Source organism: Oryx dammah, unplaced genomic scaffold, assembly GCF_014754425.2.
Source record: "Oryx dammah isolate SB20612 unplaced genomic scaffold, SCBI_Odam_1.1 HiC_scaffold_25, whole genome shotgun sequence".
Taxonomy (NCBI): Eukaryota; Metazoa; Chordata; class Mammalia; order Artiodactyla; family Bovidae; genus Oryx; species Oryx dammah.
In genome coordinates this window covers 13,385,133-13,410,543 of record NW_024070209.1, presented here as the reverse complement: position 1 = coordinate 13,410,543, position 25,411 = coordinate 13,385,133, and the positions used below count along the sequence as shown (strand labels likewise).

The 25,411-nt window shown below is 48.4% G+C and overlaps 1 protein-coding gene across 1 annotated transcript; it reads left to right on the top strand.

Moving 5' to 3' along the window:
* The first annotated feature begins 618 nt into the window (after positions 1-618).
* LOC120851295 (ubiquilin-1-like) lies at positions 619-3,268 on the top strand. Its single transcript, XM_040223980.1, has one exon. The coding sequence runs from the start codon at positions 649-651 to the stop codon at positions 2,221-2,223; it is 1,575 nt and encodes a 524-aa protein (XP_040079914.1). The 5' UTR covers positions 619-648; the 3' UTR covers positions 2,224-3,268.
* Positions 3,269-25,411: the final 22,143 nt, after the last annotated feature.

Genomic DNA, 25,411 nt, shown 5'->3' with positions numbered 1-25,411 from the left:
GAAGGTTACACAAGAAAGTAACACTACTGAATGCCTCTGAGGAGGGCGTCTGAATGACTAAAGACTGGGGTAGAGCATTTAAGCTGTTAACCTTTTTTGGTAATTTTTTATTTTAAAATATGACTTTTTCAAGTTAATAAATATCTCAAGCACGCACCCAGTGTCTTACCTTTAGGTTCCAGGGATCGCCCAGCTTGCAACTAATGTCTCGATAAGTACAACACCATGTCCTTCATTCAGCCTTCTCTGAACACAAGAAGAAGATTGTCTTTCTCCTGTGCACTCTCAGCTCCCTTTGGGGACAACTGTCTTAAAGGTCCTGGACACTTTCTACTACCTGTTAATTACCAGCATATCTGTCATAGCCCTGCTCAGTCAGTCATCTGGCCCTGAGGCATTCCATTTGATGCTAAAATGGGTCCTGTATGTAAAACATCACAAATTTCCAGTGGCATCCTCCAGGCTCAGTTTAGATGATTCCCACTCTCACAAGCCACACATCTGGCCATACCAATGTGCCCTGCTAGCCACTGTCCTGGTCAGTGACAGACCAGTGACCTGAGGACTGCCAGGCTTCCATGTTCTGATATACCAACGAATTAATAGTCACGGGCCCCCGCCGCCACTGCCTCCACGGAACCCAAGATCATGAAAGTCACCGTGAAGACCCCGAAGGAGAAGGAGGAGTTCACAGTGCCCGAGAACAGCTCCGTCCAGCAGTTCAAGGAAGAAATCTCTAAACGTTTCAAATCACATACCGACCAACTTGTGTTGATATTTGCTGGAAAAATTTTAAAAGATCAAGATACTTTGAGGCAGCATGGAATTCACGATGGACTTACTGTTCACCTTGTCATCAAAACACAAAACAGGCCTCAGGATCATTCAGCTCAACAAACAAATGCCAGTGGAACCAGTGCTACCACATCATCTGCTCCTAGCAGTAACTCCACATCTGGTTCTGCCACTAGCAACCCTTTTGGTTTAGGTGGACTTGGAGGACTTGCAGGTCTGAGTAGCTTGGGTTTGAATACTACCAACTTCTCTGAACTACAGAGCCAGATGCAGTGGCAACTTATGTCCAATCCTGAAATGATGGTCCAGATCATGGAGAATCCCTTTGTCCAGAGCATGCTTTCAAATCCTGACCTGATGAGGCAGTTAATTATGGCCAATCCACAAATGCAACCGTTGATACGGAGAAATCCAGAAATTAGCCATATGCTGAATAATCCAGATATTATGAGACAAACATTGGAACTTGCTAGAAATCCAGCAATGATGCAGGAAATGATGAGAAACCAGGACCGAGCCTTGAGCAACCTGGAAAGCATCCCAGGGGGATACAATGCTTTGCGGCGCATGTACACAGATATTCAGGAACCCATGCTGAGTGCTGCACAAGAACAGTTTGGTGGTAATCCATTTGCTTCATTAGTGAGCAATACATCATCAGGTGAAGGTAGTCAGCCTTCCTGTACAGAAAATAGAGATCCATTACCCAATCCTTGGGCTCCTCAGGCTGCTCAGAGTTCATCAGGTTCCAGTGGCACCAGCAGCACAGTGGGGGCCACTAGTGGCAGTGCTGCCAGTGGTACTGCAGGGCCGAGTTCTGCGCCAAGCTCGGGGCCTGGAGTAGGAGCTAGTATGTTCAACACACCAGGAATGCAGAGCTTCTTGCAGCAAATAACTGAAAACCCACAACTTATGCAAAACAGGTTGTCTGCCCCCTACATGAGAAGCATGATGCAGTCACTAAGCCAGAACCCTGACCTTGCTGCACAGATGCAGAATCCTGATACGTTATCTGCAATGTCAAACCCTAGAGCAATGCAGGCCTTATTACAGATTCAGCAGGGTTTACAGACCTTAGCAACTGAAGCCCCCGGCCTCATCCCAGGGTTTACTCCTGGCCTGGGGGCATTAGGAAGTACTGGAGGTTCTTCAGGAACCAATGGCTCTACTTCTACATCTAGCGAAAACCCAAGTCCCACAGTAGGAACCACCAAACCTGGACACCAGCAGTTTATTCAACAAATGCTGCAGGCTCTTGCTAGAGTGAATCCTCAGCTACAGAATCCAGAAGTTAGATTTCAGCAGCAACTGGAACAGCTCAGTGCAATGGGATTTTTGAACCGTGAAGCAAACTTGCAAGCACTAATAGCCACAGGAGGTGATATCAATGCAGCTATTGAAAGGTTACTGGGCTCTCAGCCATCATAGCAGCATTTCTGTATCTTGAAAAAAATGTAATTTATTTTTGATAACGGCTCTTAAATCTTTAAAATACCCGCTTTATTTCATTTTGACTCTTGGAATTCTGTGCTGTTATAAACAAACCCAATATATGATACATTTTAAGGTGGAGTGCAGTAAGATGTGTGGGTTTCACTGTGTTTGTTTGTTTTTTGTTTTCCTGGAACAGTGGGAATCAATGCTTTTTCATTTAAGGCTACTGCATGCGTCAAACACTTCTGCATTTATTGTAATTTTTAAGAAACATATCACCTTTTATAGTTGGGTGAACAGATTTTTGTCCTGCATCTGTCCAGTTTATTTGCTTTTTAAACATTAGTCTCTGGTAGTAATTTATGTAGAATAAAAGCATTAAAAAGAAGCAAATCATTTGCGCTTTATAATTTGTGACACAACATTGCTTATTGTGACTTTGGCATGTATTTTTGCAAACAAAAATGCTGTAAGATTTATACTACTGACAGTTTTTGCTTTATTTGTATACAATGTATGTATGCACATTTGGGACAGCATCTCTAAAAACATACTACAGTAGATCATCTGAGCAAAACATCTGTAATGGAAAAAATAAAGATTAGGAAATACTTCAAAGCAGAGTATTTCTTAATTGTGTAGAACCTTACAGCATCTTTGATGAACATCTCAAAAAGTACTGGTTAGTGAGGCTTGTTGAAAATACAGTAGAAAAACTGATTCTGGTTGTCTCTTTAAGGACGTATTAATTGTACAAACAAGATGATGTAACATTGTCTCAGCATTCACAGACTGACTGTAAATTACCTTAATCTTTGTGCAGACTGAAGGAGCACTGTAGTATAACCCCAAAGTGCATTTGCCTAGGACTTTCAGCTTCTCCCATAGGTAGTTTAACAGGCATTACAATTTGTAATTGAAATGTTGCTTTCACTGAAAGTGTCTTGATGTTTCAGTTATTTTTAATCGCCATATAAAAATAGAACTATCTTCGGGGTTTATCAGTTTTCTCATGCACAGGCAATACACGAATTTAAAATGATTTGTGAGCCACTTGTTTCTGAAGTGTTTTGGTAGTTCTATTAAGAAATAGTTAAATAGTGTGCTTTTCAGAGCCTGAGAGAAGGGGAATTTTGGGGGTGGGGTGGGGTTCTGTCCTGGATTGGACCAGCCTAAATAATACTGGCAACCAAGATTCTGTTAGGATTTCTGTGCATATAGTGTAGTAAAGAAGTATCATTCAGGGGTGAAAACAAAGAGCCGTTTTAACAATGTTGAGTACATTCGGCTGTTCTACAGCTTTTTTCTTCCCTCCCCAAGGAAATTCTGTTTGCCTAACTCAAACTATTGGGGTGCTATACAGTGTGGGGTAGTGTCATAACCAGTTTGACAATTTATTAATCACAAAATAACAATAAATCTCTAGCTTTAAAAAAAAATAATAATAGTCATGGGCCACTTCCTCCAATTCTGCACATAAAACAAGATTGAGCCACAGAAACCGACAGTCCGAGGTGGCCAGATTGAGGGATAATAGCAGCAGCCTCTGACTCCCCTCTGTGACCGTTCTTCTGGACAACAGCCATCGGCCAGGAAGAGTCCTTCCCACAAGACAGAAGGGTCTGGGAAAGCCTGTCCTCCTGATCCTTAAGGGGACCCACCTTCCCCTGACATATTCCTGCAGTCATGTATTATCTGTTCAGTTGAAGGTAACAATTCTCTTAAGTTGGCAAACACAGTAGAGAACTGTCACCCCATGGTCTTGAAGGACTAATTGCCCACCCTGTGCCAAGATGTAAGACCGGAAGCTCTGGAAAGAAGCAGTCGCTGCTGCTGGGAACAGAGCAGACCCAGATGTCAGAAGTGCTCCCCGCCATCTCTCTTTCCCCAGCCCTTCTGCATAGGGAAGGCCCACCAGGTGGGCGCCAACAGATGCTGCGGAGCTTTGCTCAGGTGCAACCTCTTGGTGACCCCGACCCTCCTAGCACCAGGCTTGTACTTTACACCCAGAATTATTCTCCTGTATGTCACTCAGCCTCACCTACTCCGATGTCTACCTCCCCTCCTAGACACTCAGAATGGCCTCTAATCACTGAGAGGAGGAGGGCGGTGACGTCAGGCCACGGGGCGGCCGGGGGTGGGGGCTGCCATTGTTCACTATGTCGCAGTGGGTGTTTCCATCATCCTTGGACCCTCAATACCCAGAACGAATATATGACGCTCCTTGCGGGGCCACAGTGCTCTGGGCTCCGGGTCCTAAGGGGCCCCTGGTCCCGCCCCAAGCATACCCCTCGGAAGGGACTGAAGCTGGGAGAGTGGACCGCGGCTCTGGGCACAGTCAAGTAAACCACATACAGGCGACCAGCTGCTCGCGCCTGGCTCCTGTCCGAGCTATCCACCCCCGCGACTCCCCAAGCCCCACCCGCCACGCTGCCGCGGACCCTGGGCGAGGAGGGGTTGTGGTGGGGAACCGAGAAGCAGGCGCCCACCACCTGGAGCGCAGGAGCAGGGAACCAGGCGCTGGGAAAGCGCCGTCGCGGCCAGCAGGGGGCGACAAGAGGCTGCTTTCCCGGGGGGGCGACAGACGTGCGGCTTCCGGCTGCAGGACCGGCTGCCACCCGACTGAGGCGGCGGGAGAAAGAGAGAAAGGGGGCCCCGCCTCACGGTAAAATGACGGTAAAGACAGAGACAGGGCGGTAGTGTGCATGCTTGGCGCACGTCCTCATCACACATGGACCGGAGTAGTTAAGTTACAAGCTTGCACCGCTGTCACTAACGTATGGCATAGGGTCCTGCGGTGCAGAGATGAAGGAGACAGCCCTGAGACAGAGAAGTTCAGTCTCACTGTTCACCGTGTGACTTTGGGCAACTTATCGAGCCTGTCTGAGCCTTGGCTTCCCCCGTGTATTAAATCAGGGCGGTAGGGTCCATCTCACTCGGTCATTATGGAGCTCACAAGCCTATGATGAGTGCTTAATAAATGTTAGCCCTTATCAGCACTTTTTTATTGCATCGTAACTGCCTGTCTGTGTTTCTGTCTCCTTCTCCACCCCTCACTAGACTCATCACAGCGGCTCCCACTGAGAGCTGCCCTGGGTAGATGACACGAGTCAGCCATCTTGGTATTACCTTGCCCAGCACCAGTCCTTGTAAAAATAACCGCTCAGTAAGCTAGTCAGAAGCCAAGCAGCTGAGTTGGGATGAGGTTATGGGGGTTCCACCTAGGGCCCTACAGAGGCCTGCCCAGACCTCAGTTCAAATCAGACAGACAGACCCTAACACTCCAGTCCCACAGAGCTTTGCTCGCTCCAGGCAGCCTAGCCTCCCTGCTGTGTGAAAGGATGGATGGTCTCTTCCCCCAGCCCCCAGCGGTCCGTCTAGCCCACACTGGCTGTTTGGTCCACCTGAGAGGGCTCTGCCTGCACCTAAGTCTCCATACACTTCCATCTCTGGCTCCACCTAATGCTACCTGTGCTGTCTGTCACAGGCTGTGGATTCCAGAAAGACGAAGAGGGAGCATGCATCATCTCTAATTTCTAACTCAAGTGCCAGAAGTTGGTATATATAATCAGTCCTCCTCAATTCTGCCAAAGCAAGCAAGATGAAAGCTCCTAACCCAGTTGCCTCCTTCTGCAGCCTGTAAACATTCTCCTCCCCTCGTCATTGTCCAGCCCTACTCAGGCCCCATGGGGTGGGATCTCCCCAGAGAGCCTGGGCTGCCCTCCCTTAGGGACTGCTGGGAAGGGACACACTCTTCAGGAAGAGATGCCTGGTGAGAGAGGTCCTGGGACCCTCCCCTGGATAATTTCATGTGTCTGGCCTGAGGCACTGGCTCTCTTGGCTCAGAGGCAGGTGTCCCTCCAACCCATGCAGCACCTCTGTGAAAATGAGCTTAGACTGGTTTTCAGTTCCCATTTACTTTCTGGGCCAGGTGACCTTATCCAATGGACAAACTACCCCACTGCGTGGCAGAAAACTGCATCCTGCCAATCCCCATGAAGAGGGGAAATTCAGATTGTGAACATGTCTGTGATCAGGCAGATGACTACTTCCTACCTTCACACTCCGGAGCCATGAAGGGAAGAGGGAAATGGGGAAGACAGTCACTCTTCCTGTGAAAATATAACATTTGGCACTTCCATCTGTGGGCCCACAACTTCCCATGGCTCTTGCCAGAGACTTTGACTCTGGACCTGATGGAGTCTGCTGGGCAGTTTCAGGAAGCTTGTCAGGGGACCTCCTCCCCCACCGCCTGCCATACCCTGGCCAAGATGGTTGACTATGGCTCTTTGCTCAGGTCTGTTTCCCGGGGACAGTTCTCACCACCTAACTCTTCAGTGTCCCTTTACATTTCCAAAACCAGGAGCACTTCTCAGTGACACCTTCTTTCTTCCCAAACTCTTGTGTCTGAGTGAGTCCCAAGTTTCTACTACAGACTTGAAGACGCTGCTGTGTGTCTGTGTTAGTTGCTCAGTTATGTCTGACTCTTTGAGACCCCATGGCCTGTAGCCCAGCAGGCTCCTCTGTCCATGAGGATTCTCCAGACAAGAATACTGGAGTGGGTTGCCATGCCCTTCTCCAGGGGATCTTTGCAACCCAGGGGTCAAACCCAGGCCTCCTGCATTGCAGGTTGATTCTTTACTGTCTGAGCCACAAGGAAACCTTTACTAAATATGCTGTCTTCAAAATGCATTCTAAATTAAAGACAACATTTCTAGAAAGTCATCTAAAGTAATTCTGCCACAGTGCAGAGATGTGTATTCAAGGATGGATATGGAAGCATTTATTTGTGGAAACTCCTGAAAGAGCCCAGATGCCCATTAATAAGGAGATGGCTTACCACTTTATAGGTCACCCAAGCTAGGGACCTCCATGCGGCTGATAAAAAGATTCTCAAGATATTTTAAGTGAAGGAGGAAAGCTGGAGAATAATATGAAGAGTCAGATCTATTTTGGTCTTAAGGGAAAAGAGACTTAGGAAACACAACACAGACTTAGGAAAGTCAAAAGGCCAACAAGCACTTGGAGACATGCTCAAGATTACTGATAATCAGAGATATGAACATCAAAACAAACAAAATATCCCCTTATGTGTCATAGACCTGCAGCTAGAGACTCAGACATGCCAGGTTAGAGGTGGAAGGGATATGTGGATACAGAAACCTGTGTGCCCTCCTCATTAGTGTGGACTGGAGGAGCCATCCAGACAGCAAACTGCCAGTATTTAGGCAAGTTAAGACGTTCTCATATTTTATGAGCCAGAAATTTCACTCATTGGTACCCAAGGGTATTTCCCATTGATGCTTAAGGAAAACTGCACAAGGATGTTCACCGTGGCATTATTTGAGGTGGCAGGGGAGTTGCAGCCACCTGCTGTCTTTCCCTGGAGGGGTAGATGACTGAACCATGATGGTCACATACCACGGAGTGTTACGCAGCAGTCTGAAGCAACAGATTAAGTATGCACAGAGCAACAGAGATGGGTCTCTAAAACCATAATGCTGTGCTTCCTTCCTGAAAATTCTGCTCAAAAGCCATTAGATGGGGCCCAGAAAGACAAATGTCCACAGGCAGAGTGTGGGCTACAGCGATCCAGAGTGGGAGATGGGATCCGAGTAGGGAGAACCAGTGGTTCAGTCCTGAGTATCTGAACCCCCAGTGGGTGAGATGGGCCCCTGCATTTGGACCAGGGGTGGGGAGAGGCAAGGTGGCAACAGGAAGCTGGTTACACACCAGGGAAGTGATCAAATACACAGAATGAGGGTACTGGGAGTCAGGTTTGTCACTTCAGAGAGGGGAGCTACAAATAAGGAAAAGAAGAAAACCAGAGAGAGCCCCATGATGTGGGGCTGAAATTGGAGCTATTGATGTGAATGTATAGGTATCAATAACTGTGAGTGTAAAAGTGTTACAGGTACGCTCACATATCCCCTGGTTCTGTCCGCTGAGAGAGTCTTGTAGCTATAACCCCCTCAGTAGCAATGGCCATGACCAGAACCCAGATCTCAGCTTCTAAATGACATTTGCACTAAAAGAATCAGAACTCCTTGGGGAAATGGCTGATTCAAGAGCAAGAGCATGGAGAAGTACAAAGTGGAAATGAAGTATTTTATGCTAGAAAGTAAGGAAGTGCTCAGATAAGGACATGTTAAAAAGAAACAGGAATTTTTGGACAAGAGTGCCAAGACAATTCAATGGAGAAAAAATAGTCTTTTCCAAAAATAGTGCTGGAGTAACTGGATATCCACAAGCAAAATAATGAAGTTGGATTCTTCCCTCACACCACATATAAAAATTGACTCAAAATGAATGAGATTTAAATATGAGATAAAATTATAGGCCTAAATCTTCATGACTTTTGATTTAGCAACGATTTCTTAGCTACATTACCAAAAGTAAATGCAGTAAAAGAAAAAAATAGATAAATTGGACTTGGGCAAAAGAAAACACCTTTGTGCTTCAAAGAACACTGTCAGAAAAGTGAAAAGACAGCCCACTGAACCAGAAAAAATATCTGATAATGGGCTTACATCCAGACTGTACAAACAACATTTACAATTCAAAGATAAATAACCCAGTTTTAAAATGGGCAAAGGATCTGAGTAGACATTTTCCCAAAGATATGTGAATGGCCAATAAGCACGTGAAAAGATAGCATCATTAGCCTTCAGAGAAATGAAAATCAAAACTTCAGTGAGACACCATAAACACTGACTATATGGTTATAGACAAAAAGACAGGTAATTACAAGTGTTGGCCAGGATGTGAGAAACTGGGACCCTCATACACCGCTGGTGGGAATGCAAAATGGTGCGGCCACTTTGGAAAATAGGGTGGCACTTGCTCAGAAAGTTAAAACAGAGTCAACTGTTTGATAGAGCAGTTCCACCCTAGGTATATACCCAAGAGAAATTAAAACATACACTCACACAAAAACTTTTTTTTAATTGAAATACAGTTGATTTACAATGTTGTATTAGTTTTTGGTGTGCAGGAAAGTCATATATGCTCTTTTTCAGATTCTTTCCCATTATAGTTTATTACAAGATACTGAATAGACAAAAACTTTTATTAAAATATTCATAACAGCAATACTCACAATAGCCAAAAAGTAGAAGCAACCCAAATGTCTATCAACTGATGTATGAGTAAACAAATTGTGGTATGTCCATCCAATGAAATATCTCTCAGCACTAAAAGTGAATGAAGTTTTTACCCAATATCTTGTATTAACCTATAATGGAATACAATCTGAAAAAAAAAAGAAAAAGAATCCCTATGCTGTATACTTGAAACTAACATAATATTTTAAATCAACTATACTTCAAAATAAAATAAAAGCTATGGGACTCCCACTTGGGAGAGGCTTTCCTAAAATTAAAATAATGCTTCATGCTACAATGTATATAAACTTTGAAAGCACTATGCTAAATGAAAGAGCCAGTCACAAAAGACTGTGCATATTGTACAATTCATTTATATGAAATTTCCAGGACAGGCAAAGCTTATAGAGATAGAAAGTAATTGATATGCAGTTGCCTGGGGCCTTGGGACATGAGAAGATTAGTAGTAGATAGCTAAAGGGTATGAGGTTTCTTTAGGGAGTGATGAAAATGTTCTAGACCTGATTGTAGGGATGATTGCACAGCTCTGTGACTATACTAAAAATCACTGAATTTTATAGTTTAAGTAGGTGACTTGTATGGTATATGAATTATATCTTAATAAACTGTTTTTAAAAAAGAGGCCAGCTTGAAAGGACTCCCACTGATTGCATTTGGGACACTTTGCAAAGTAAGTAAATAATGAAGCAAATAATGATAGTAACAAGTTATAATTCATTTAATACAATAAAATGCAATTGAATTTTTTCATTACTAAAGAATAGAGAATTTTATAAGAGCAAAGTATATACGTAGTTCTCAAAGTTCCTCCCTGAAAAATATGTATTAATTACAATGGAAAAAAATTTTACAGGGAGAAACATAGCAGATACTACCTTACTCATTTGATCAAAGCAATGGGATTAGTCAATATTATACCCCACTTGGCTAAGATACAATGAGAAGAATTCAGCATCACTTCAGTGATATTCTTACCAACGATGCATAATCTGAATTGAATCATGAGGAAACATGAGACAAAACCACACTGTCAGACATTCTACAACATGATAACTGGCCATGAAAGTCAAGATAAGACCGTCTGTTACAGATTGAAAGAGACTCAAGACACAACGAAAATTCAGTGCAACAAACGAACTCCACTGCATTCTTTTGCTATAGAGATATTTTCAGGCTGATTGATAAACTTGATCTCATCAGTTGACGGCAATGTTAATTTTATGATTTTGATGATAGTATTGTGATTATTGGGGAGAATGCCCTTGTTTATTGGAAATACAAAATAAAGCATATGTCAGAAATTTATTCTCAAATTGGTTCTGGATGCAGTAAGATCTTTATACTTGACAACTTCTTTTTAAGTTTCAAACTGTTTAAAACAAAACAAGAAACCAAAATGTGTATAAAATAACTGGTCTGTATTCTTCAAAAATATCTATGTTACAAAAGGCAAAGAAAAGTTGATGAATTGTTCCCAACTAAAGGACACTAGCAGAACTTGAAACCTAAGTGTAATGAGTGATATTGGATTAGATCCTGGAGCAGAAAACAATAATAACATAAGGAACATTAGTGGGACAACTGGCAAATTTTGAATAAGACCTGAAGATTATATAATAGCATTGTATCAGTGTTAAATTTCCTGATTTTGATCATCATACTGAGGTTATGTAGGTGAAGGTCTCCTTTCTTAGGAAACACTGCAGTGTTTAGGAATAAAGAGGCATACTGTCTGTCATATTCTCAGATGCTTCAACAATATTTTTATAAGTACATAGGAAAAGAGAATAATAAAGCAAATGCAGCTAAGAAATGAGTATGCTGAAGCTCTTTGTACTATTCTTGCAACTTTTCCATAAATTTGAAATTATTTTAAAATAAAGTTTTAGAAAAGAATGTAAAAACTCCACACTTCTGAGGAATGGAGTGGGATAGGCAAGTATGAAGAAGGGAAACAACAGAAAAAAGCCACATTGTTTCTTGTTTTATCTTTATATTCTGGCATTGTTTGATTTATTTTATGATATAAAAGACATTCATGTATTATTTATGTAAGTTTCTAAGCAGAGAAAAGTGGTGAACAGCTATTTAAAATGAGATAGAGCTACGGTCCACTGACATGTAAGAATGCCATGGTCTATTGATAATTTTTTTAAGGGCAGTCTGTAGAGTAGCAGGGATAATATGAATCATTATCACAAAAAACTTACAGTTTGCATATGCAACGCTGTAACTATCAGCCATACTACTTCTGAGGGAGGATTAAGGAGAGGAATTTGTATATACTTCAATCTGTTTATTTTACAATAATTTTATGTTAACTTATGATTTTTAATTAACCATATAATACATGTAATATTCTTATTATGGAAAAGGTCAAGTAATATATTTATTGCTTTTAAGATACATATTACTGTGGCTAAAAGAAGGAATTGTTTCTTAAAGCATAATTGACATTTTAAAATAAGGAAATGTGAACTCCTTTCAAAACAGGCAATATCTAAATATAATGGTTATGTAAGTATGCCTCTCTTAATACAGCAACCCTTAAAAATAGCGCAAATGCCCAGCGATGAGGGTTTCCAATTCCGTTGGAGGGGTAGTGAGTTGCACCTTGCCTGACTCTCCCACCCACGCGCGACACTCCCAGCAAAACTCTGTCCTTCCCTCAATTTCTACTTGCAAGCCCTATCTGAGATGATCGGCCCTCACCTCCACCGTGAGGCCTTATCTGGCTTTTTCCAGGCAAGGGAAAGAACCGCGGTCTTCTCCCTAGCCCAGCGCTCCCATTCCTCACAGGGGGAAAAGATCTAAGGCCTGACCACCAGCACCACGCCCGGCCCACAATGACCCGAAAATAAATGCCGGTACAGATTGCTTTGGAAAGCGATTCGACAATGCATTAAGAGCAATGAAAATGTCCCTATCCTGTTGACCCAGTAAGGATCCTGAAAAAAGAATCCTCCCGGAAACAGGAAGCCATATATTTGGTCGTTCTGGTTTGAGCATTATTTAATGCTACAAAACTAGGCACGCTAAAATAGCTAGCAATTGAATGATTATTTTACACAGTAACAACAATATTTCTCGGCTATTGAAGAGCATATTATATGGACTACAGCATCTGACAAATAATGTAGGAGACACCTGAAGTAGCAAAGGCTGAACACAAAATTACACATTCATTCACCATGAGTAAAATGTAAATTAAGCGTGCAGTGGAAAACAACAACAACAACACTTTCTCCCCTTTTTGTAAGGAATGAGGGTGATGATTTTAGGTTTGAGCACTGGGATATTTTTTCCCTTCTTTCAATTTATTATCGTTGCTCTAACCCTCTGAACAGGGTGCAGAGGCTGGAAGCCGCATTGAGAAGACTCTCGGCATTGTTTATACGATTTCAAACCAGAGATATTTTCAGCTGGAGGGAGGTATTTTGTATCTCGACGGTCGAGTAGGGGCCAGGGGGCGGGAGATGAGGTTCCCGGGGTCTTTCGGAACAAAGCCAGAGGCGTCGAGGGTGCCTGGGCCGAGGAGTGGGAAAGGGACCCCTCGCCCGCTGCCCACCGACCCCGCACGGGCGACCGCAGCCCGCCTGGGCGGAGCTGAATGCTGGCTGACTGAGTGAGAGGGACTTCTCCGGGGATCGATCCCTTTAGACCGGCTTCCCCAGCCTGCACGGCCCCACCTGCACCAGCAGATCTGCCGACCCGATCTAAAGACTCAGGAGAAACCAGCGAGACGCGCACCACTGCCGGCCGAGGGCCGGCTGCGCTTTGTTCGGGCGGCCTCCCGGTTTCCGGCCCCGCCCCTTCCCCTTCTCCGCGACCCCGGCTCCTGCTCCCGGGCTCTGCGGACCCAGTTTTCTCCTCTTCTCTCCCTTCCCACCGGTTCTGCTCTTTCCCTTTCTGCCACCTTCACTCTTGCCCCCCGCCCCCCATCACCACGACCCCCCGACCCGCCTCCACCACGACCACCACGACCTTCCCCACCACCGTTACCCCAAGGACTGGCCAACTTTGCCCCAAGAAGCGGGCTGTTCAGGAGACTTCGCCGCGGAAAAGCAGCGGGGCCCAGTCCAGAGAGGCTGGCTGCTTTCGTGGAGATCAAGACGGACGCCTGAGCCTCCTGGCTCCCGCGCTCCCGACCGAGGCTGCCTCGCCCTTGGGGGAGGGCAGGAGAAAGGCCGAGGCTGGGGAAGGGGAAAGCAGGACCACCGTGGGTGGGGACACCTCCGCCAAGTGACTCTGGGAGCCATCCGTGGTCTGCTTATCTACCAACGCCAGAATTCCAGAGTGGAGCACCGACTCCGCACCTTGCAGTATTCCACGTTTATTTCCCATCAGTATCCAGGAGCTCTTTCAGGAGAGCGAAGTAGTACATGAACACATTCTCATCCTCCTTAAAAAAAAAAAATCACTTCAACTTAGAGGCTCACAGGACACACCCCCCCGCCACACTCACTTCTTTCGGGGCATTGCTGTCCCTCCAGCTCTCCCTTAATACATTTCAGGCTTCACAGAAGTGTGGGCTGTACGTCTATCTCTGCACACTTGGCATGATACTCCGCAATTGTCCCGCAGCAGAGGCGACGGAAATCTTCCGCGGGGAAGGAGAGAGCCCAGCAAAAAATTTCTTAGCACAGTTGTCGAACTGTTGGCGTAAGAGATTTTCTTCCCTCGCCAGAAAGAGGGGGAAAAAAGAAAGTTGTTTTTTTTTTTTTTTTTTAATTAAGGCAAAGGACTTCCCCCGTGGCTCAGTTGTAAAGACTCTGCCTGCCAATGCATAGGACACCAGTTGGATCCCTGATCCCGGAAGATCCCACATGCCGTGGAGCAACTAAGTCCGTGTGCCACAACTTCTGAGCCAGTGCTCTAGAGCCCTGGAGCCGCAACTGCCGAGCCCACCTGCCACAACGCGTGAAGCTTGTGTTCCCTAAAGCCCGTGCTCCCGCAACAGGAGGTCACCGCGACCAGAAGCCCGAGCGCCACAGCTAGAGAGTAGCCCCCACTCCCTGCAACTAGTGAAAAGCCCGGGCAGCAAGGAAGACTCAGCACAGCCAAAAATAAATATTTTTGAAAAAATTAAGGGAAAGAAATGGGATTAAAATTTAAAAGAACAGATCTAAGAGAAAAATAGGCTAGTCCTGTTCCGCAGACACGTGCGCGCATAGAGAGCTCAGATGCATTTATTTGCCCTGTGCTCACTGACAATGTCTCTGGCGGGTGTCTGGGTTCACCCCCGCCTTCACCTCTCCGCCGGCCCATTCCCCGAGGCCCGGCCGCACACTCGGGGTTGGGGGTGGGGCAGGGGGGTGATAGTCCAGCGGCCGCCCTAGGACGAGGCTGTCCAGCCTCTCCGCGCTGCGACCTCAGCTTCTCGGTCTAGTCGGCCCGCGTGCGCAGTCCCCGCCCGCTGCGGTTCCCGCGCCCGGCCCGGAGCGCGCCTCTGCCGGGACCTTGACCTCCCACGGACCCCGTCGCCTCGCTTAGCTCTCTCTGACCTGCTTTTGAACCCGCTAATCCTGTCCTGAACTCTCGCCCAGCGGCGATCCCTCGCCCCGGCCCCGACGCGCTAATTCCCGCTGACCCAGCCGCCACTCTCTGCTAGCCCGGCTTTAAAGCGCGCCAAGGGCTGCGAGCCTCGGGTCTTCTGAGGCGGCGATGCGCGGGCCGCCACCGCCCCGCATCGCTGGCGCCCACGCTTACGCGCCCTCTGAACGCCACGGCCCGGTGTCGCGGGCATGTTTTTTCCTTCTCTTGCCTTCCCTTGTCTCCTCTTAGATTAATTCGTTTTTTTTTTTTAGAAGTCTATCAGACCCGCGAAGATCAAAATCTCAGGTAACACCCCATACTGGCGACGCTGTGGGGAAGCCGGCACTTTCACACGAGGCTGCCAAGCAGTGAGGACACGGAAAGCGAAAGGCGGACCGGGCTGCCAGGAGTAAGCGCCAAGGCACGGGCGAAAGCAGGAAAGGCAGGATCTAGAACAGAGGACAGAGTGACTTCATTCCTATTTTAAGGGGAAGGAAGCAAGGGTTGATATTTGTCTGATACCGGGCTACAACTTGGGGCTTCGAACGGTAGGGTCTGGAAGACACCTGCTTGTCACTTTATAATCTTTTGTGCTGTTTTGAATGTTTTCCCCTCAGATTCATGTTTCTCTTTTTGCAAAATAAAATAAAATAAACCTAATTGTTTAAAGAGTTAATGAAATTAGTGCACATCGTATGTACTTACAAATACAAGCCCACAAGCACACCAAGGTGTGGGTCCGCAGGTTTGGGGGGTTTTGTTTGTTTGCTTGTTTGTTTTGTTTTGTCAGCCAGCTGAACCTAACAGGAGGCAACGCGTTCCCTTTTTGGCCCTTCGTTCATTGTATTTGGGCTGCCGAGGCTGCGCTAAGGAGTCTCTTTAAGGAGAGTTATTTTCAGAGATGGTTCTCTAGCCAGGAAAACAAATCTGTGCTTAGTCGCCAGCTGGCATACCCATCTCTGGGACCCACCAGGTGGACTGGCCCTGCAAGATCAAACTCCAAGGTCCCCTGCCTTGAGTTCAGGGACTTGGCTCTGTTTGCTTCACAACTGTTCCCCAATACCTTGCACCATACCAGCATATAGTAGTAGCTCAGTAAATAGTTGTTGATTGAAAGATACTCCAGAGTGTGACAACAGCTCCTGGGAAACTGTTCTTAGTAAGTATAAATTCCTGACATCTGGGAGTAGGGGAACAGGCTCCCTAAGGGGCAATCACAGCATCAGGAGAGGATCTTAGCAAGTAGTCAGGACACCTCCAGCATTCCCCCCAGAGCTCCAAAAGTCCAACACCCACCGCCAGGCAGTTCCTTGCCCTTCTCTTCAGATGTTCCGACCCTGAATCAGGTGATGGAGAATTCTAGCCTCACCTTCCCTCTCTGCCCAGTAAAGAATCTGCCTGTAATGCTGGAGACATGGGTTCAATCCATGGGTCGGGAAGATACCCTGGAGAAGGAAATGGCAACCCATTCCAGTATTCTTGCCTGGAGAATTCCACACACAGAGGAGCCTGGCAGGCTACAGTCCATTGAGTCACAAAAGAGTCAGACTGGACTTGGCGACTAAAGAACAAAACAGTTCCTGGCCCTGGGTGATCCTGTCTTTCACGGCACTCTTGACTGGACCCAACCTGACCCACAGAGTAAGGAAGCCCTGGGCTCGCAAGGTAGGGGAGACTCCAGAACCAGGGTCAGCACTGAATGGGGTGCCAGCAGGGCTGTGCTTCCTTGCTTCCCTACCAAGCTCAGCCTGGAACCCCGCCTGCTGGTAATACTGATCACAGATGACCACTTTGGGGTACAACTTGACCCAAGATGCTCAGCTTTCCCTGTGCTGGGAACTGGGAACTGGTGGTTGATGACCTTGAGCTGCATCAACACGGTAAGTCACTGCCAACCAGCCAGCCACGAGGCACAGACTCGGGGAGGGAAGACAGTAGCTGCCCTTGATGAAAGCAGGGAAACAAAATGCTTTCAAACCTATTCTAACAACGACATTTAAGAAGTTGTTTTTCTGGGTATGTTCTAATTGCGGCATCCCACAAATTGGAAAGATGTCAAAAGATATAAAGGGGAGCCCTCTGGCTGCCAGCACACTCTCCAAGGCACACCTCATTGGAAATGCCTGGGGAAGAGTGAAGGGCCTGAATCCTGCCCACCATGAAGCCCCTTTCTCTGGGGAGGACTCTGAACCTTCAGCTTGTGCTACTGTTCCTCACATCCCTAATTCATTCTTCCCTGGGAAAGGCCACCAGGAGGCTGGTGATCTGGAGAATCTGGCTTGGGAGCTAAGACATGGCACAACTGGAACGTGAATATGTGAAGCTCAATAGCGTGGGCACCAGCACCCCTAGCGCTCTCAGCCTTAAGTCTTAAATGATACAAGCATCCACATTGTTTCCTCCAGTACCCACAGAGTGGCAGATCCTGGATAAAGTGTTCACATGAACTAGCTGACTCCTCATAGCAGCTGCAGGAGGTTGGTACTAATATTATCCCCATCTAAGAGATAAGAACACTGAAGCATAGCAAGGTGAAACAACCCATTAGGCACTAGTTCTCAGTAGAGCCAGGATTCCAGCCCTGCCTAGCAGAGAGCCAGGCTCTGATTCTTTACTTCAGAGTCTGTAACTCCTACAAGCCTCCCAGTCCTGCCTGGGCCTCCCCTCTTTAGCCAGAAGTGGAAACGATGCATCCAGAAGGAAATGGATTAGGTGGGGACACACAGTCAAGGGAAGGCTGTTCCCTGAGCTTCACCAGTTTCCCTCATCTGCTCTCAGAAAAATTCCTCTTTCTTCTGGCCAAGCAGGAAACCCTGAGCTAGGGGAGCCCCCACATTCTCACACAGGTAAAATGAAAACAATCAGATGTCTATCAGTAATGAATGGATAAACCAATGTAGTATAACCATACAATGGAATATTATTTGACCGTTTAAAAAAAGGAAGTTCTGATACATGCTACAACATGAATGAAACTCGAATCATTAAATGAAAGAAGCCAGACACAAGATCATGTATTATATGATTTCATATATATATGAAAGTTCCATAATAGCCAAATCAAACAAAAAGTAGATTTGTGCTTGCTTAGGGCTGAGGGGCGGGGATGGGAAGTTGTGGGTAATAGCTAAAGGGTATAAGTTTTTTTTTTTTTTCATTTTTAAACTGAGATATAACTGACATATATCTGTTTCAGGTATAAAGACATGGTTCCATATTTGTATATATTGCAAAACAATCACCACATAAGTGTAGTTAACATCCATCATCACATATGGTTACATTTTTTTCCTTAGGATGAAAACTTTTAAGATCAACTCTTAGCAACTTTCAAATATGCAATACAGTTTTATTAATTATATATAAGGGCTTCCGGGTGGCTCAGCGGTAAAGAATCTGCCTGCCATGCAGGAGATGCATTCTGTCCCTGGATTGGGAAGATCCCCTGGAGGAGGAAATGGCAATCCACGCCAGTATTCTTGCCAGGAAATCCCACGGACAGAGGAACCTGGCAGGCTACAATCCATAGTCCACAGGGTTGCCAACAGTCAGACACAACTAAGCACATTATTAATTATAATCACCAAAAAGTTTCTTTCTGAGGTGGTAAAAATATTCTAAAATCTACTGTGGTGATGGCTACATTGTATAGCTGTGCCTAAACCATGTATTTTGGTATACCTGTGAATATACAAAAACCACTGAATTGTAAATGTATTGATGATATACTGATTATAGCTCAGTAAAGCTATTATTGAGAAACAGCAAAAACAAAATAGCACATACAGGGTTCTGGGCGGTAAGTCCACTGTCCACATCAGTTAGGGCTGTGCTGTTCCAAAACCTGCATCCTCCGAGTCTAGATTTCCTCCTGTCTCCACAGAGGCTAAGGCTTCCTGCGAGGGTGCTTTGCCTCGCAATCCGAAAGCGCCTCTACGGCTGCTGTGCTGGGGGGACGGAAACCTTGAAACTCTGGCCCAGAGAGTTCTTATCTATGTTTAGGGGGGAGCTCGGTTCTCAGTGGGAAGTAAGGGTGAAGAGAAGAGATTTTTGCCTTGGCAGAGCCCCAAGAGCCAGCACCCAGGTTTGAATCCACTGTTTGATCTTGGTCTCGGTTTCCTTCTCTTCAAAATGGAGCATCCGAGGCGCCACGCTACAGCTGGGACTATTTCGTGAAAGCATGAACGGAGCGCACCTTCAGAAGGTTAGCCACATGTCCCTTGCTAGAAAACCAATGAAGGTGCTCATCTTAGGGGATGAGCCACATAAAATCAGGATCCATAGTAGGAGTGAAGGGATTTTTTAGGAAAGGAGGTTTTTTGTTTTTTTTTTTTTTTTAAGACTCTCTCAAGTCTCTGGTGTCTTTTCATTGATTTTAACTCCGAGTGCATGTCAGGATCCTAATTTCCAAAGACAGACAAGTAGAAGAGGGTGTTCCCCCTGCAGCAGGGGGAGGACCAAAGAGAAGAGGGAAAATAAGGGCTCTGGAGAGGGAGAGCAGGTGGGCGGAAGGATGAAGAGGGGATGGAGGGAGACTGCTGTGCTCCAGAGGCTGGCCTGGTGGGGAGGAGAGCAGTGCAAGGAGCATGACCCAGAGAGGGGAGAATGCTGGAGAACCTGAAGGACAAAAGAAGCTAATGGAGAAGGAAAAGGCTGCAAAACCTTCAGGTGGGGGGGCAGAGAGCAAGGAAGAGTCACAGAGAACTGTCTGGGGACGAGGTGCAGGAAGTCAAGTAACCACTCTTGTGGAATCTGTCCGGAAGAAAGCAGAGGGGAAAAGAAGACCCCCAAATCCCAAATCCAATTTCTTATCCTAGAACCTCGAGACACCCATCCAGTCCTACCAAGCCCCCTCCCTCACCCCTGGGTGGCCTTACCCGAAACAATCCTGAGTCTGAACTGGTGGGGGAGTTTTCAGATCAAGTTGGACACTTCAGGTTGGGTCCAGTTGTGCCCTGTCCAGGCCTGTTCACCCTCTCTGATCCCCTCCACAAAACTGCCCCCAGCACTGCTAACTCCCCCTCTCCCTACTTCACCAGAGGTCTTGGCAGAAACAACCATTTCTTATTCCCTGACCTGCTACTAGGGCTTAGCCATTGGCTCAGATGGTAAAGAATCCGCCTGCAACGCGGGAGACCTGGGTTCAATCGCGGGGTCAGGAAGATCCCCTGCAGGAGGGCATGGCAACCCACTCCAGTATTCTTGCCTGGAGAATCCCATGGACAGAGGCGCCTTTGCGACCATGGGGGTCGGACACAACTGAGCGACTAAGCTCGGCACAGATCTGCAACATAAAGACCAATCCAGACCTTTACTCCTGCCTTTCTCTCAGCCGGCAGGCAACACCTGCTTCCCCCACTCTTGGACCAGTTCAGTGGTTTACAAGAAGGCTTCACCTGGAAGACTTTCAAATATAGGGAGCCCTCAAGGAACCAGATTTTAAGCCATGTGGTTGTGGCCAAGCACAAGTTTGCCTAAGTTTTCCAGATAATTTAATACAGGGCAGGTGTTAAGAACTCCTCTGCCTCCTCCCCTAAGCCTTCTTGGCCCTGGGCCAAGGCCTTCAAGGGAGGAGCTCCCTGCTGGCACTAAACTGCCCTTTGTGGTAGGTATCTGATGAGGGTCACTCCAGGGGGCCCTGCTTACATTCTGGCCAAACCCACAGCTCCACTTGAGCAGCTCTCCCAGATAGAACCCTGGACTCACAGGCTTGGGAAGGGCATCAGTGAAATATACCAGGACTGAGGTGGGTGGAAGATCTTGGTGGCCCTGGAGCTCAGCAGCCTGGCTGGGATGGCTGGGATCCCTGCCCAAGCAGAGGAGAGGACAGAGTGGAGTAGGAGAGTGCTGTCTTGGGTGGGGGGGTGGGTGTTGCCAGGCTGTGCCTAGGAGGTGCTTTCAGGAGTCCAGGCCCTATCCCAGGACCCCAAACTGGATGAGGCAGGGGTGGGGAAAAGGATTCAGCAGCCACCCAAGTGGTCTGGACCTGGCAACAACGTGCTGCCAGGGAGAAAAGTGCCAGTTGGCTGGACAGGCACTCCCAAGGTGGTGCAGCAGTGGGGGTCTCCCCAACCCGCCTGGGCTTCAGCCCCGGCCCAGCCCCCTGGGGTCCCTCTTCTCCATACCGGGTAACCTCCACCCCTACAAAGGGCACCTCTAGCACCCTGAGGGTCCTGCTCCCTGCACAATACTCAGAGAGCATCTAGCGCAGACAAGCCTCAGTCATCTTGCATTGCCTGGAATAAGTCAATGACACCGCAGTGCCTGAGCCTGCGGGTGGTTACTGATCTAGGAGGGGTCTAAGCACTGGAATATGAAGAGCCTCGCTTTGCCCCCAGTGCCTGTCCAGCATCTTATCATTAGAACTGCCCTCCTTGGGTTTCAGCACTGCTGATCTTCTTAGAAAAGATACACTTGATTGTGTTACGAAAATAATAATCTCATTATTTAAAAAAACAAACAAGAATATCCCATCTCTCTCATTTTAAAATGTCAATCCCTTCCTACCTGAGGGTGGACAGTGACTCCCTCCTTCACGTGCAGGTGTAGAGGTCTGGCTCCCAGGTATGTAGGATGGGGTACAGGTGGGTTCAGGGAAGGAAGCGATGAATGGTTTTTTTTTCTACAAGCTGGGTCTTGTGCTCCCCAGCTGAATATGCTCCTCCTTGTTCACCTCAGATACCCAGTGCCCTTCAGCTATAGGGGAACCCCTGTTCCAGCAGTCATGGCTGAGTAGATTCAATCACCTGGGTGACTGGATTCCCTAGGGGCAGAGCAAGTGCTGCCCAGGATCTCCCACAGACCTTTGGGTAGGGTCTCAAAACCAGGAGGTAGGTGGACAGGAGCTCCAGACAGGGCAGAGGAAGCCAGACCCCTCGAGCCTATAGGCACTGGGGAATGTGCTGGAGGGATGCACAGGCTGAGGGAGGGAAGTGGCTTGGTAGAGATGGGAAAGAAAGCCAGCTAGGGAAGGCACCTGAATTGGCTGCAAGCTCAACAGAGGCTCCCCGGCAGACCTGGGGGAGTGGCCTGGCCCCAGCCTCAGCAAGGGCAAGGCCATAGGGAGTGGGATGAGCTGGGACCAGAGGTTCAGGCCTGGAGACCTGGCCTGTACAGCTGCCAGAGCACCCAAGGGATATGAAAGATGGAGGAACAACCAGACTCAGGACCAAACCTGTGAGGTTCCAGGCTCTGAGCACCAGAAGAGGATGTTGAATGCTCCTGCCAGAGACCAAAGCTGCAGGCCAACTGGCATTGGAGGACCAGGGACCTGGGCAGATAGGTATAGGTAGCTCCTGGGGGAACCCAGGCTTTGACGCCCACCCACCTACATACACACCTTGTCTCGCCTAGAACCCTACTTCTGATCTAGAAAGGCTTGATGCTGAGCTTGGGTGCGTGCATGTGTACATAGTCACTCAGTGGTGTCCGACTCTTCGAGACCCCTTGGACCACAGCTCCTCTAGCCATGGGGTTTTTCAGGCAAGGATACTGAAGTGAGTTGCCATTTTCCTTCTCCAGGGATCTTCCTGCCCAGGGATCACATCTGCATCTCCGACGTCTCCTGCATTGCAGGTGTATTCTTTAGCTGCTGGTGGGAAAGGGCCACTATTTACCCACAGGTGACTGGGCCCCAGTCTCTCAGCACAGAGGCTCCGGAAGTCAGTCTCACCTACTGAGACACCAAAAGGCAAGGAGAAGATGGATGAGGAGGGACTGAAATGTTCCTGGAGAAAAAGTAGAATGGGCTCACTCCCTGACACAGAGTGAGGAGTGGGAAGGAATTGGAGACTTATGGCACTGAGCCAGGCAAGGCGGTTCTTTTCCCAACTCAGGGGGTTCCTTGAAGAAACTTTCTGAAAACCTAGTCCTAAGGGGTATCTGAGGGGAGCTGGGGTTGGTGGCCCCTTCCTGAGGATCCTCTCTACACTCCATCTATGAGTGGAGAACCTGAACTACCACGTTTCCCAGGAACTCCTAGTGGCAAAATATCACCTGTCTCCAGCCCAGGACTCAGCAGTTTGTGCCCAGACCTGCACATCCCCTAACACCCTAGGTCACTAATTCCCCAGACCTGCTGAGGCCGAAGGGAGACTGATAGCATGAACTGAGCTGGGCCTTGAGTTGTGGGGGCCTTTTAGATCCCAGGAAGGGCTGGATCAGTACCTGGGGTTTGTCTACGTTCAGCCATGGCGGGACCAGAGCTCTTGAAAAAGCAGTTTAGGTCATCGCCCTGCCTTCTATCTTCTGAGCTCATCCCACATCTCCCAAGCTAAGGTTCTCTGATCACTTTACGAGAAGAGTGGGGTGGGGGGCAGAGAGGTGGAGGAAATTCTCAGGGTTCCTAGTGTCTTAGCCAGGATGAAATGTTCAGAGGGTGGCTGGAAACTAGCGGTGAGGGTGAAGGCAGCAGGCGCAGGACAATGGCCCCCCTGGTCTCCAATGACAGGTGAAGAATCCGGGATCCTTGAAAATTCCCACAAGGCAGACTCAGAACTTCTGGAGCTCTGCATCCCCCTTAGCCTGCAGGAGGGTCCCAGCAGAGCCAGTGTTTCAACCTGCCTGCAGGCATGCGCATGTGCACACACAGACACATATACACACACACCCAGCAAGGCCGATCTTACTGTATAGGATCCTATTTCGTGGTCCTCATCTCCCGTGCGGAGTGTTGGCGCTCCCAGCCTTCCTCCGCTGGGATTCGAGGCAAGCAGTCCGGCAGGGCACGGGGAGGAGCCCCGTGGCCCCGCAGGACTGGCTTTCTGGGCGAGCAGCTGGAGCTAGGGCGCTAGGTAGCCCCCGGTTCAAAAGCCTGGGTTTAAGGGCCACCCAGGCTCCCGGCTCGGCTCGGCCTAGGTCTCTGCTGGTCTGAAGAGGAGGCTGGTGAGGAGGTACACCCCCACACACACCCGCCCCCCCCCAACACAAACTGTGCCTCAGCGCGCAAAAGCTCTACGTTCCTCCCTGGATTCCCGCGCACACAATCACTGAGGCTGGGACCCCACTTCCAAGGCCTGCAGGGTAGAGAGGGCCGGGACTCCTGCGGGACGCCAGAACTCAGACTGCCAAGAGGGAAGAAGAAAGAAGAAAGAGCGGGAGCGGACTTCAAACTCCCAAGAGTCGACTGGAGCTGGTCTGTAGCCCCCTCGCATGCTCCTTGCCGGGCTCTACCCGCAGACAGGAAAGGGGAGGCGGCCCGACTTCCATGGACACGGGTCCACGGGACCCTTCGGGAAGCCACCGGCATCTCCGGGAGAAGGACCCGGCTGCCCCTGGAGTGAGCGCACTCCCGAAATCCCATCTGCGGACTTTGGAAGAGGACACCGGAACGGAGACCCAAATTACTGGCAGAGAAAGCCACCATTCATGAAATACAATTTAGAGTGAAGACAAACAAAACCCGTAGGGTTCAGCAGGTGGCTGTCCCATTTTTCTTAGAACAGAAACCCGGGCCTCCTCCTATGAGGCCCGAGGGAACAGAAGGGATTTGGGGGCCGGGAAGATTCCCACCGAATGTTTGCTTTCTGCTTAGAATTTTTCTACACCGCACACGTCTTACTTGAATAATAAAAATAAACGAGAGAATCACGGAGAAGAAAGACTGACGTGCAGAGCGAAGATGACGGACTGGATCAAGCGACCAGCGTGATCCGGGGCTGGGGAGGAAGGCGCCCTGGCCCATCGTGCGGAGGGGAGGGGAGGGGAGGGGAGCTTGGCATCTCCTCTAGACACCAGGCTCCAGGGGACCAAATGCAAGTGCAGGACTCCCGGTACCAGGCGGCGTGCGTCCTTCCAGCGGGGTTGGGTCCCGCTGGGTTACACTCCCCAGAGCCCTTCTGTAACTCTAATCCTCCTTTCTCCCTCTCTGAGAGTCAGGGCACCACAAATTCTAGGCCTGGCAGCTGGTGCGTGCTGCTCTCGCTCTGCACACCCTGCCCTACACCCTGGGCTCCAGGCGCCGCTCCCCTCCCCCACCCAAATTACCTTGTAGCAGAATTTCCTTCCTTCCTTCCTTCCATCCGTCCCTCCTTTCCGTTAGTAAGGACCAGCAGGCCTTTTCCCCTGCCCGCCCCCTTTACCCTCGTTTTTTCCTGTCCCAAACCCTGCCGGGAAGCGCCATTAATCACCCAATTAAATAACTGGTGCGCCCCGCCCACTTCGCTTTCCGTTGGGGACTTTCGAGACTGGACGCAGACACACACTCAACCGCTCACATGCACACTTGACATCCTCTAAGGCACTGACTCACACGCTCACTCACCCGCTCCTCCGGCTCCGGGAGTCCTGCAGGCTGCGCGAGCAACGCACTCGGCCGCCCCACAGCCAGTGGCACCCAGCACATCCACGGGCGCTGCCCCCAGACGCTCTTGATCGGACCTCTGGACACACCGACGCCCCCTCGCTCATAGTTGCACGCGGGGCACAAGGGAAGCCGGCTGCTGTTCTAGCCTTTTAGGGGAGGGGATGGGGCACACACTTGTGCAGACACATCTTCGCTGCGGTCTCTCAATCTTTCTTCCAAG

What these genes read in the sequence shown, in the direction of transcription:
- LOC120851295 (XM_040223980.1), top strand. Translation starts at nt 649, where the DNA reads ATGAAAGTCACCGTGAAGACCCCGAAGGAGAAGGAGGAGTTCACAGTG.